Here is a 14,709-nt window from a genome sequence, read left to right as displayed (position 1 = left end):
CTCTCTTTAAGCAACAACTGATATCAAATGGGAAGGCCCTCATCTAAGGATTTAACCACCAGTTGTCTTCGGCTTACTAAGAGATCTGCTTGGGAAAGATAGTCTATGGCATAGGTTGTAAAATGTTGTGAGTTGCCTGTTTTGTGAATAAAGATTGGAACACAGCCACACTCATTTGTATTTTACTGTGTATGGCTGCTTTTATACTGCAATGGCAGAGTTGAATTGTTTCTGACAAAGGCTAGGCTGTAAACCCAAAATATTTACCATCTGGCTCTTTACGAAAAGCTTTCTGGTCTGTGGCATAGTATTTCAAACATTAGAAAAAGCGTACAAATCATTTTGGGATCTTGTTAAAATACAGATTTCAGGGGAGCCTGGGTGGCTCAGGTGGTTAAGCCTCGACTTTGGTTCAGGTCATGATCTTGCGATTAGTGAGTTTGAACCCCACGCTGGCCTCTTCTGTCAGTGCAGAGTCTGCTTTGGATCCTCTGTCTTACTCTCTCTCAAAAATAACAAACATGAAAAATACACGTTTCATTCAGAAGGTCTAAGTTAAGACTTAGATTCTGTGTTTCTAAGAAGCTCCAGGTGATGCCAGTGCAGCTGGTTGGCACAGACTTTTAGTAGCAGAGGCTTAAGGCATACAATAATCCTAGTCAGTATAGTGTTTCTGAACCTGGGACACTTGTGCTCCATAGGACATTTAACAATTTCTGGAGACATTCTGGGTACTACAACTGGGAGGAAGTACTATTGGCATCTACTAGATAAAGGCCAGAGATGGCTTACAGTGTACAGAACAGCCAGCTCAGTAAGCCCAGAGTGGTGCTGCTGAGAAACCTTGAATTCTGAGCAAGTTATTAACCTTGAATGCACGTCAGAGTCAATTAGGAAGCTATGAAAAATACCAATACCCTTTTTAGTTCTAGCCATGAATAATGGGCATCAGATCTCCCCTCCTGCTGTGAAAAGCCCATGAAATGAATACAAACCAATAGAGTTGGACAAAATATATGAAGGAACTTATCACACAGAAAACAAGGCTGTGATTCTTGAGGAAAGGAAAACACCCAGACTGATAAAGGCTACGGTTTCAGATCTTTACCTTAGCCCAGCCTTCAAAAAGCCTAAATGAAGTGAAGACATGACTAATCAAGTTGAACCACCAATAAATTATTTGTCTGCCAGAACAAAAGTCAGTACTCTTTAAAGGAATACAATAAAATGTGGAGTTTCAAGAACTAGCAGCCACGATATTCAGCGTATAATAAAACTTTTACGACACACAAGGAACAGGAAACTGTGACCCATAACTAGGAGAAGAAGAGAAATAGATGTGACCCAGATGGTAAAATTATCAAACAGGGACAATAAAACCACTACATAAGTATGTTCAAGGAATTAAATATAAAGTTAAACATAATTAGTGAACAGATCGAGAGAGCAGAGAAATGGGAAATATAAAATGCTTCTAGAATGGAAAAATACAATAAATGAAGTTAAACATCCTCTGGTTAAATAGGTAGAGACCAGGCAAAGGACCAGAATGAAGCACAGCAAGATAAAAGACTAATCTGAAAAACGAACAGAGCCTCCGAAAAGGCCTGAGAGAAGGTAGACAATTCTAACTGCATGTATTTGGATCTGAGAGAAGAGGGATTGAGGCATGAAACAAATCCTAGCTGAAACTTTTCCAGTGATGACAATTACGAACCCACAGATGAAAAAAGCTCAATGAGCCCAAAGCAGAATAAACATAAAGACAACTATCTCTAGAAAACCAAAGATAAAAAGCAAATATTAAAAGCCAGAAGGGACACATTATATATAGGGTCAATGATAAGAATAACTGCTAACTTCTCATCGGAAAAAAACACAAGACGACAAGACACATTTTTAAATTCAGAACGAAAAATCTCATGTCAGGTGAGGCCTTCACAATGAAGGTGAGGGGCATCTAGTTCCAGCCAAGACAGTAAGTACATTCTACTTTATTCCTTCTAATTACTACTAAAGATTTTAGACAAAAATTAATACATTCTGAAAGTTGTAGACTAGAAGGCCGACTGGATAAGGACCTGAGAACACACAGAATGACCCAGCCCCAAGTCTCATCCCAACCACCTTTTTTTTTGATGCCTATTTATCCCAGCCTGGGCCACGATGCAATCTACAATTGGAAAACAACACTGTGCACACAAAAAAGTCCAGGAAAAGCCTGTTGTCTTTAAACAGTGGATCAGCAGGAAGGCAAGTATACAGTTCAGAACACTTGTCTCCTATACCTGCTGTACTTTAGGTGAACACATGAAAGAAGCTGTACCCTTCCCACTTCCCACTAGGGGTTGTGGAAACTGGGGTAGAGTCCTGTCAGGTGTCACCACCATGCGTTAACCAGGAAGCACACCTACCCTTCCCCACCAAGCACTGAGGAGACTAAAGTGGAGCCCTGTCAAAAGACCAACCCTACACTAACAAAGTAGTACCCTCTCCACTGGCGTTATGGAAATTATGAGACAGAGCCCTGTCAATGCCCAGCCTGTACTACTGAGCACTGGCTTCTCCTTCCCTCTCTCCCAGACACTCTGGAGACCAAAGGGTAGAGCCTTGTAGACTGTCCTTCCCTGCACTCACACAACATAAGTAGTGCCTCTCTTCCTCTGCAACAGACACTGTGGACATTGTGCAGTAGAGCCCTAAGGACCATGCCCAGCCTGCATTAAGCAAACATTAGCAAAAAGCAGCAACCCTCTATTTCTCTTTGGCCTCAAATGTGGATAGGAGCCCAACTGACCCATCACTGTCATGCATTAAAAAAAAAAAAAAAAAAAAGTATACCTCACATCCTTCTAGTTAGAAAACCTTGTTCTCAGGAATAGAACTACAAGAGAGCTAACTAGCCAAGCTATAGAAAAAAAAAATAATACCACAAACCAATGGGATCTGATAATATTTATAGAGCACTACACCTCAAAACAGTAGAATGCATGGTCTCTTTAATCTCTCATTAAGACCATACCCTGGGTCAAAAAATAAACCTTAACAAATTTGAAATGATACAAAATATGTTCTCAGACAATAATATAAATTAGAAATCAGTAACAAAGAAAATGGAAAAAATCTTCACTTAGAAATTAACACACTCCTAATAGCCAAGGCATCAAAAGAAGTCTCATGAAAAAGTACAAAATTAAAAATACTGGGATGCCTGGGTGGCTCAGTTGGTTAGGCATCCAACTTCAGCCCAAGTCATGATCTTGCAGCTAGTGGGTTCGAGCCCCACATCAGCCTCTCTGCTCTCAGATCCTCTATCTCCCCCCTCTCTGCCCCTCCCCAACTTGCTCTCTCTCTCTCTGAAAAACAAATCAACGTTAAAAAATAAGTAAAATTAGGGGCACCTGGGTGGTGCAGTCGGTTAAGCAACCAACTTCTGCTCAGATCATGATCTCACAGTTCCTGAGTTTGAGTCCTGCATTGGGCTCTGTTCTGACAGCTCAGAGCCTGGAGCCTGCTTCTGATTCTGTGTCTCCCTCTCTTACTGCCCCTACCCTGCTCATGCTCTGTCTCTGTCTCTCAGAAATAAATAAATGTAAATAAATAATAAAATTATAGGTACAAGAAAAGTACATTACATAAGGATTTACGGGATACAGTTAAACCAATACCTAATAGGACATTTATAGCATTAAATACCTACATTAGAAAAAATGAAAGGGCTCAAACAATAGTCTAACCTTCTACCTAAACTAGAAAAAGGAAAATAAACCAAAAATCAAGTTGAAACAAAGAATAGGAAAATCTGCCCAGTCTAAATCCAGCCTGTTTTGTAGAGTTACCAACTAAGAATTAATTTTAAATTTTTAAATGGTTGGAACATTTTCTGATTGGAAAATTTTATGGAATTCAAACTTCAGTGCCATAAAATTTTGTTGGAACTCAGACTCATTTGTTTACATATGGTATATGATACTTTTGTACTATGGTATACAGCTGAATAGTTGTAACAGAGAGCATGTGACCTATAAAACCTAAATATTTATTTGGCTGCTTGCAGAGAACTTTGACTACTCTTGAAATTGAATCCATAGTGAAAAGGAGAAATCTCTAGGCCCAGATGGTTTCACTGGAGAATTCTCTAAAATACTTTATTTACTTTAAAAAATTTTTAAGTGTTTATTATTGAGAGAGTGTGAGCACGGGAGGAGCAGAGAAAGCGAGAGACAGAATCTGAAACAGGCTCCAGGCTCTGAGCTGTCAGCACAGAGCCCCATGTGGGGCTTGAACTCATGAGCGGTGAGATCATGTCCTGAGCCAAAGCCGGAAGCTTAACTGACTGAGCCACCCAGGTGCCCCTCTAAAACATTTTAAAAAGAAACAACATGAATTCTACTAATTCTGTTCCAGAAATTAAAAGGAGGAAGACTTGTCAACTCATTTTATGAGGCCAGCACTGCCATGATACCAACACCGGATAAAGACAGTAGAATAAAAAGAAAGCTACACACCAGTAGTCCTCATTAACAGGTGTAAAAGTTCTCAAGAAAATACTAGGAAATTGAACCTAGCAACATATGAAAAGAATTCTACACCATGTAAGACTAGAGGGGTGCCTGGGTGGCTCAGTCAGTTGAGCATCCGACTTTGGCTCAGGTCATGATCTCACAGTTTGTGAGTTCAAGCCCCACGTTGGACTCTGTGCTGACAACGCAGAGCCTGGAGCCCGCTTCAGATTCTGTGTCTCCCTCTCTCTCTGCCCCTTCCCTGCTCGTGCTCTGTCTCTGTCTCTCTCTCTCAAAAATAAACAAACATTAAAGAAATGTAAGACTAGTTCAATATTCAAACACTAATCAATGTCATCCACCATGGCAACAGTGTAAAGCTGAAAAATCATATGATCATAATTGATACAGAAAAAGCACTTGATAAAATTTAATACCCATTCAAAACAACTCTTAGTACACTAGAAATAGAGGTGAGCCTCATCAACCTGATAACACCTACCAAAAATATACAGCTAACATCACACTAAATGGTGAAGAATAAACAACTCACATGTTCTTCAACACTACGTCCATACTTCAGAACATTCCTTATCAGTAAAAAGGAATGAACTATACTGATACATACAAACTCAGATGGATCTCTATCTAGGGCATTATGGTGAATGAAATAAAGCCCATGTCAACAAGTTACATAGTAAAGAATTTGATTTGTACAACATGCTCAAGATAATCAATTATAGTGATATGGAACAAATCAGTGCTTTCCAGGGTTTAGGATAAAGGGGAGGGTGTCCATATAAAGCAAAACACGGAAGTTTCTATGTGAGGGAGTTTCTTCCTAGAACAGTTCTGTACAGTAACTTTTGTGATTAGTCTGTCTATACATGTAATACAATTTAACAGCAACATACACATGAGTGCATGTAAAAACTGATGACCAAATAAGGTATGTATTTTGTAGTAGTATGCCAAAGTTAGTTCCTGGTTTTGAAAATTATACTATTGTTATAAGATGATATCATTGGAGGAAGCTAGGTAAAGGGTACACGGGAGCTGAAGGAAGGGTACATGGGAGCTCTCTATTGCAATTTCTGAGTGTGCAATTATTTTAAAATGAAATGTTAAAATAAATTCAGAGGTAAAATATAGTTCCAGCTCTCCCACACCAAAAAACAAAATACAAACAAACAAACAAAGTAAAGGTGAAATAAAGATATTTTCAGACAAGAAGTGAGAGAATTAGTCTCCAGGAACTTTCCACTACAATGTTAAAGGAAATTCTCTGCGAAGACGGGAAATAACCAACTGTAAACTCAGATCTATGGGAGGGCTGAAGAATTCCAACAGCAATAAATATGAGACTTTTTTTTTCCTCTCAATTTCTTTGAAATAAAAGTGATTTAAAAAAAAATAATTTAACCTGTATTCATTTTTGAGAGACAGAGACAGAGCATTAGCAGGGAAGGAGCAGAGAGAGAGGGAGACACAGGATCTGAAGCAGACTCTAGGCTCTGAGCTGTCAGCACAGAGCCCAACGTGGAGCTCAAACCCATGAACTGTGAGTTCACAACCTGAGCCAAAGTTGGATGCTTAACTGACTGGGCCACCCAGGCGCCCCAAAACTTATTTTTTAAAGCACAATAGTAACTGCATTATGGAATTAATTATATATGTTAAAAAAAAGTATGACAACAGTAGCACAAAGGATGGAAATGTATTTTTGCAAGATTCTTACATTATATATGAAGTCGTTTATTAAATCAAGGTAGATTATTATACAAGTGAAAGATGTATATTATAATTTCTAGAGCTATGTTAATATGGTAGCCACCGACCACATATGACTTGAATACTTGGAATATGGCTAGTCTAAACTGAGGTGTGCTGTTAGTGTAACACACCAGATTTTGAAGACTTAATATGAAAAAAAGAATGTAATATGTCTCCATTTTTATTATAGTTACAATATTTGGGGTATTGGTTTAATTAGGGTTGTTTTTATATTATTAAACTTTAATTAGAGTGGTTTTAGAGCAGGGGTTTACAAACTTTTTCTTTCAAGGGCAGATAGTAAATATTTTAGGATTTGGGGGCCACGCAGCCTGTGTTCTAAATACTCAGCTCTGCCACTGTAGCATGGAAATACCCATAGACAACATGTAAGAGAATATGTAAACGAATGAGTATGGCTATGTTGCAATATAACTATTTAACTTTAACTATTAACAATACAACCATATAAGTATATTTAAATATAACTACTTAAAATAGGTGACCCGCTGACTTTGGCCCATAGGCCATATCTTGCTGTACTAAAGTAACCACTACAACAAAAACAAAAGAGCCCAGAGAAGCACAGTTTACAAATTGAAGATATGAGAGACAAATTCCCACTTACTCCAAAAGAAAGCAGGAGGGAGGTAAAAAGTGACAAAGAATAAATGGAGCAAAAAGAAACCAAATAGTGAGATTGTAGATTAAATTGAACTACAATAATTACATTAAATGGAAATGGGACAGATTAAAAGGAAGGTTTGTGAGGTCGTGCAAAAAAGCAAGACTTAAACTGTTATTTACAAAAGCACTCACAGACACAAAGACACAAAACACAAACATTAAACAAAAGGATGGAAAAGGACACACCATACAAACTAATCATAGGAAGGCTGGAATTGTTAAAATTAAAGTAAAATTCAAGACAAAAGAATATTGACACATGTAAGAAAGATGTTTAACAATGATAAACAATATTTCACCAAGAAGACGTAACAGTTCTGTATCTGTATGTCCCTATTAACAGCATGAAAATTCATGAAGCAAGAACTTATAAAACTAAAGGAAATATAGACAACTCCACAATTACAGTTGAAGATTTAACATACCTTGTCATTGATTGATTAAACAGGAGGACAAAATAAAGCAAAACAGTAAGGATATAGAAGGACTGAACAACACTATCAATTTAACCTAATCAACATTTATAGAATAGTAAGTTCCAAATTCAGAATATATATTTGTTACAAGCACATGAGAAAGGTTCATCAAACTAAGTCTTCTTCTTGACCATAAAACAAGTTTCAGTGTATTTTAAAGGATTGCAAGAATATGCTCTGATAAATTAGAAGTCAATAACAAAAACATAGCAATAAAATCTCAAAAATATTTAGGAATTAAAAAATCATGCTTCTAAAATCCATGGGGTCAAAGACTAAGTGAAGGGAAATTAGAAAATATGTTTAACTGAACAACAATGAAACACAATATATCAAGATTTGTGGAATACATCTAAAGCACTGCTTAAAATTCTTTATAGCTTTATACATTTTAGAAAGAAAGGCTTAAAAGTAATGATTTAAGCATTTACCTTATGAAGCTTAAAAAAAAGAGTACCCAAAATAAGTATAAGGAAATGATAAAGAACAGTAATTAGTAAAAGAGAAAAAAAAAATCTCAGCAGTAGATAATTCAACAAATCCAAAAACTGGTTCTTTGAAAAGATCAATAAAAGTGATAAGCATCTAGCTAGACTGTAAAAAAAAAGAAAGAAAAAAATTCCTTGGAAGATACATATTACCAAAGCTGACACAAGAAGAAAAAGAAAATCTAATGACATTATATGTTATAGAGAGTAAATTCATAATTAAAGATTTTCCTACAATAAAATTCTAGGCCCAGATGATTTTCTTGCTAAATTCTAGGAAACATTTGTGAAAGATAAATGTTACTAAAACAGTTTCTGAAAATAGACATGTCCAATTTGCATAATGACCTGAAAACAAAACCACACAAGGATATTGTAAGAAAAAAAATTGCAGATCAATTATCCCTCATCAATGTAGATATAAAAACCCTTAATGGAATAATAGCAAATTGAATTCAGTATGACAACGCATCATGACTAAATGTGGTTTACCCCAGAGAAAAAGGTTGATTTAACACTCAAAAATCAATTCAATTCATTGCACTAGTAAAGGAGAAAAATCATATGATCATTTCAGTAGATCCCAAAAAAGGACCTAATATACACTCATGACTTAATTTTTTTCAACAACTACAATGAAATTTCCTCAGCCTGATAAAAGGGCATTTAGGAAAAACCTACAGCTAACATCATACTTAATATATAAAGAATGAATGTTTTCCACCAAAGAACAGGAACAAAGCAAGGATGCCCATGCTCAGTGTAGTATTAGAGGTCATAGAAGGTATCACAAAGCATGAAAAAAAGCTATGAAAGGCATACGTGTTGGAAAAGAAGTAAAACTCTATTCACAAACATTACTATGTATAAAATCCTAAGAATCTACCAAAAAACGAGAATTAAAAAGTGACTTTAGAAAGATCTCAAGACACAAGGTCAATATACAAAATGATATTTACCATGGAATTAAAAAACAAGAGGGGCGCCTGGGTGGCGCAGTCGGTTAAGCGTCCGACTTCAGCCAGGTCACGATCTCGCGGTCCGTGAGTTCGAGCCCCGCGTCGGGCTCTGGGCTGATGGCTCAGAGCCTGGAGCCTGTTTCCGATTCTGTGTCTTCCCTCTCTCTCTGCCCCTCCCCCGTTCATGCTCTGTCTCTCTCTGTCCCAAAAATAAATAAACGTTGAAAAAAATTTTTTTTAAATTAAAAAAAAGAATTAAAAAACAAGAGATTTAGAAATAATTTTAATGGAAGATGTATACAATACCTATACCAAAAACTACAAAACACTTAGAGAAATTAAAAATCTACATAAATGGAGACAAGTATCGGGTTCATGCATTGGAAGACTCAAATGTGTTGTTGGGATTTCAGTTGCCCCTAAACTGATCTTCAGATTTAGCGGAATCACAATCAAAATTCCATTTTGCTTTTTAGTGGAAATTGACAAACCGGTTCTTAAATTTTATGGAGAGGAACAGGACCCAAAGCATTCTTGAAGAAAAGGGTTGAAGGACTTGTACTACCTAATTTCAGAACTAGTTGTAAAGCTGCAGTAATTGATGTACTGTGGTTTTGGTGTAAGGACAGATAGACTGATTAGAAGACAAGAGAGAGTTCAGAAATAGACCACAATTTACACTGTCAGCTGACTTTTGAAAAAGACTCCAAGGAAATTTAGTTAGGAAAAGGAAATCTTTTTAACAAATGGTGCTGTGACAGCTGGCTCTGATGGAAAACAAGAACCTCAACCCCTTATACACACAAGAATGATTTGAGCTCATGGACTCAAAATGAAAGCCAAAACTAGAAGGCTTTTAAAAAAATATTTAGCAAACTGTGACCCTGAGATAGGCAAAGTTTTCCCAGGTTTCTTTACAGAAAACATTGATAAATTGAACTTCAAATAAAAATAACAAACAGTTTTTGCTCATTAAAGACAAATAAATGAATAGGGAGGCTGCACACTAGGAGAACATATCCACAATACAGATGTATAAAGAATTCCTACAACTCAGTAATAAAGAGACTATCATCCAAATAAAAATGGATCAAGACATTTTACAAAAGAAGACATATGAATGGGGAGTCAGCACATGAAAATGGTGCCCACAGTTATTAATTATCAGGTCAATGATAATCGGACTCAACAGAAATACTAATACATAAATGTTGGAATGCCCAAAATTAAAAAGACCAACACCACCAAATGCTGGGGAGGATCTGGGATTACTGGTGGGAGTATAAAATGGAAGTACTTGTCAGCTTTTTATAGAGGTGAACGTAAATCTGCCCTGTGAACCAGCAATTCCACTTCTCAGGACAAACGAAATGTAACCATAGAAGGACTTGTGTCACAATGTTCATAGCAACTATTAGTTATGATGGCTAGAGCCAGGGGCAGCCCAGGTGTCCTGGGAGAATGGATATATGGCTTATGGTGTACTACACAATGGAGTTCTGCTCAACAAGAATTAGTGATACGTGTAACGATATGGATGAGTTTCAAAAACAAACTAACAAACAAACAAACATGCTGAGTGAAAGAAGCCAGACACAAAAGAGTGCATTCTGTATGACTAACATAGTATGTGACATTCTAGAAGAGGCAAAACTAACCTAGTGTGAAAATCAGAATATCAGAACAGTGGTTGTTTGGGGGAAAGGGACTGACTGAGAAAAGGAACAAAGAGCTTTCTGGAGTGATAAGATCTGCACACACATATCACAAATGCCCACACCAGTTACAATGAATCAATTTCTTGACTTGGAACCTGGGCATCAGGTTTTTTTTTTTTTATAGTCCCTTCCTATCTCCATACACAAAGTGATTCTGATGCATAGTACAGGTTGAAAAAGAACACACAAGAATCTCAAAATTTTGTCACCAAGCAATATTTGTAATTTTACAAATGGGAACTATAAGTTCAAAGGATTCTTATTAGTACTGTAAAAACATTCTCTGGATAAACGTGTATGCTTGTTGGTTGGGTAAGAAATGCCCAACTTGTATGTGTCTAATTTTCACCTTGGCTGCCAAGAGGTTCAGAGCCAATTCAGTGCTCAGTTTAGTGATTAACATCTCAGTGCCTGATAAACCAATTTTGAGGGGCGAGGGTTTGGGAGATAGAAGATGGGGGCATTAAAATATCCTGTTTCACATTTTAAACTACGTCAAATTATTTGAGGAAAATGATGGTGTATAAATCATATAAAACGCTGGTCATTTTGGAAAAAAAATATTTTTTCATTGAGGATATAAATACATTGATTGTATGCTTCTCCTTCTTCTCAGAAAAAGGTTCGATTAGGAAAGACTTTTGCTGTTGCTTGAATGAGTCCTCTGCTAAAGGTAAGTCACGACTCAACCAAATGATCGAATAACTTAAAAAATACATCATTTTACAATACAACCGTATCAACAGGGAAACTCTTCACTCACATTTGATTATAAGGGCGAGAGTGGAGGAACCCACGTAAGAGTATGGAACATGCTAAGAGTCCCTAATGGATCGTAGATGGCATAAAAAATTTAAGTGCACTTCATTACGTTCTCAGGGTAAAGAAATCAGATCTGTACGCAAATGTGCTCACTGTTATTCTGTTTCTGTGATGATTGGTGTGGGCTGCTTTGATTTTATCCACTGGATAGGATGTTTTCTGCCCCTTCTCATTTAACAAAACCATACAACCTTGGCCCCCAGGAGAAAATAAAAGGTCTTTATTCCCAAACGGCATATTCTAATATAACATTAAGGAAAAAAAAAAAAAAAAACAACACAACAAAAAGCCTCTCACCTGAGCTGTTTCACTGTTAAGCAATCTAGTCAGCAGCTCCTCTGTTTGCACTTTTCTCCCGGTTGAACAGGACTCAGCACTTCTCTCACCACGGATGTTTTTTTCTATTAACCTATTTTGCATCTGATTGACTTGCTTTGTTGCAGCCTTTTGAGAAACAACCTGTTGATTGAGAGTAATAATGTATAATGAAAACTTTTGACACTTGTAAAACAAAAATGCTTCTATGTCCAGATTCTTGAAAATTCTAAACTTGCCAAGCTTTGAAAAAAAAAAAAAAAGGAAGAATTAAAGAGGAAACCAACAAATGGATGTTATAGAAAGAATATAGCAGTTGGCAAGATCCAGACCCTTTCTCATCAATAGTACAAGACCAATTAAAATTAGTGTCACTGTTATACGCTCTTTAGAAATTATCTCTACAGATAGCTTGCTTATTGGAAACGGCATTTTTACAGAAAACTGTCACATTCTAAAACTGCACATGAATTCATTATTAACCTTTGCTGGGAGTGGATCCAGTACATCTTTTTAGTTTAAATTCTTATTAATTAGAATCTTCGTTTTCTATCATTGAAGTGAGGCTAATGAATGTGAACGTATAAAAGGAGCTTATAATGTTGCTTACTTTCTTATACAGGTAATTTAACCTTTGAGTAGATGAGTAACAGTTCGTGCCACCTGGTACTGTGCACCAGTATCAAAGGTTAAGTTCTACAACAAGCCTGCTGTCTCTCAGGTTCTTTTTCACACCGTGGTGTTATCTGGGGGATGACTGACTCTTAATAACCTTGAAGTAGACACGGAAATCGAAGGGCAGATCCCACAATTCAGCTGGAAGATTAAAAGCCACAGTGAAGATCCTTATGTGAAGTATTTGGTCAGCAGCTTCATGTTTACAGCAGCTGAAAGTGCCATCACCTTTCTTCATGGGTTAAAGAGGGGCCAGAAGATAGGAACAGCACAAGGGGAAATAATGGAGTAGCCAGTGCCAAAACAGAGAATGAATTACGTTGGCTAGGCGAGCAGAGCCTTAATTTGTAGTCTCTCAATTTTTAGCTTCTATTGCCAAGTGTGTTCACTCCTTCCCTTTAAAATATGCTGGTGTTTTGTGGCGAGGTCTAAGCTGTCACAACACCATTCTTTATTCGCCCCTCCTCCCGGATCCCGGCTTCTCAAAGGGTAGCAAAGCCATTGCTTTTCAGTACCCTGACAATTGGCATTGTTCCCTAATCACTCAGGGTTTCTTTATTTTCACCACTCAAGTCTCCCAAACTACTGGGAAAATTCATGGGTAACCACCTTCTGAGTCACACTCCCACTGAAGTCATCTTAGTGATAAATGCTCACCATACCACTGGTGCGAAACAAAGGGTTTCCCAAAGCTGTTGTACACCGGTTCGTTCTGATGAAAGACTGGCTTGCCAATCACTGTGAAAATGTGTTTTATGATAGAAGGGATTAGTTGAGATACTGAGGTTTTTAATGCCTCACTTTAGGTATAAGAGTTTCTGGCCTGGGAGCCTCTGATGTACAAACAAAATCTGATCTAATATATTCAGTCCTGTGTGAGGCTTTCTGGAAGAGATGGTGCCTCCTGGATCTGCCGTCAGTTGGCTGGATGGGCAGGTTGCGCTGCCATAAGCATTTCTAGCTAATAAACAAGATGATACCCCGTTTATGGAAATTTTCTATTTCTAGGGGAACTTTTAAAATGGTAAGAGTGAAGTGGGATAAGTTTTACTCTTAATTGTGAACAGAGGTAAAACGTTTTCTCAAAGATGTAAGAGTGAATATAGAAAACGCTCTGGGCATCGCACGAAATCAAATAAAATACTACCCAAATAGGTGTCCATCTTCAAGAGAGAGGCTATTCAGATCAGGTATTTTTTATTTAATTTTCCATTGGCACTTCAGTGTTCCAAGAAATCAGGAATACTTTTGGCCTCCTGAAATCTAGTGAGCCAAAAATGTGCTCACAAATGAGAATTTATATTCTACTTTTCTCACACAGTATAAATATAAATAGAATTATTTTGAGAATTAAAGCTCAAGAAAGAATTTTATGAACTTTCAAGGTCAACACAAAGATTACTACCACGAATAATAATATATATATTCATCCCTGGATTTGCTGCTAACCTCAGATTTAGAGTAAACGAAGGGACAAACTCTTACTTGTCTGAAACGTAAGACAGCTTGAACATTTTCATTCTGCCCTATAGTTACTCCTCTGCCAAGGGAGAGCACTTAGGAAGGATGGGTGTCTGTAGTATTACAATATGGATTCAAGCATCATAACAAGGAGAGAGATATGATAAGCTGGTAAAAGGATCCTCTACTGGCTGTGGAAGAAACAGCTTATTCAGAGTGTTGAACGGGGGCCTTCAATAATGCTGGTTTTCCAACGTGGCTTTAACATTCTCATCTGGGAATTCTAGAGCTTTAGCTCATCTCAATAAGCATTCTTACTGAAATATGGTTTCCTTCAGTGAATTTTGGACATTAAATCCCAGTGGATGGTATAAATAGACTGTGGTAGCCTGATGATAGATTCTTCTAATTTGACAGTGTTACCTCAGGAGCCGTCGGAGCTACTAAAGAGTGATTTCAGCTATACAGAACATCATTTTGATTGAGGCAAATGCCCCAAAAGATTTGCCTTTCAGAAAAAAAAAATATCAATGTCTCTACTGTCTTGACAAAAATTCATTTCCAATTTAACTCCAGTAACAGTATTGGAGGACTTGTGTAAGAAGGCGGCTCTGTTTACAGGGAACAGTTTATGATGCCTTGTAAAAACCTAGTATTGGAAAATACCTCCTTTTTCTTTTGCAAAAAGATGCTGTAAGTTTGCCAAGATTCTTAACGGTGATGTGCTATTTTCTAATACCTAACCAAAGCATATTTTTGTTAGGAATACTAAATTTAAAAGGTACAACCATTTCTGCTGAGGGAAATAACATTTTAAAAAAATGAGCATTCAT

The 14,709-nt window shown here is 37.1% G+C and overlaps 1 protein-coding gene across 1 annotated transcript in view; it reads right to left on the bottom strand.

Annotated features, from left to right (window-relative positions):
* The window catches only part of VRK2 (VRK serine/threonine kinase 2), a 103,842-nt gene that overhangs the window by 3,924 nt on the left and 85,209 nt on the right, over positions 1 to 14,709 (bottom strand). Inside the window, exon 12 of the mRNA XM_030310651.1 lies at positions 11,723 to 11,884. Coding sequence (XP_030166511.1) covers positions 11,723 to 11,884 — 162 coding nt within the window. The remainder of the gene's footprint in view (positions 1 to 11,722; positions 11,885 to 14,709) is intronic.

Source organism: Lynx canadensis, chromosome A3 (genome assembly GCF_007474595.2).
Source record: "Lynx canadensis isolate LIC74 chromosome A3, mLynCan4.pri.v2, whole genome shotgun sequence".
Lineage (NCBI taxonomy): Eukaryota > Metazoa > Chordata > Mammalia > Carnivora > Felidae > Lynx > Lynx canadensis.
Note: the sequence above shows the minus strand (reverse complement) of the source record. Positions and strands in the feature narration are given on the sequence as shown.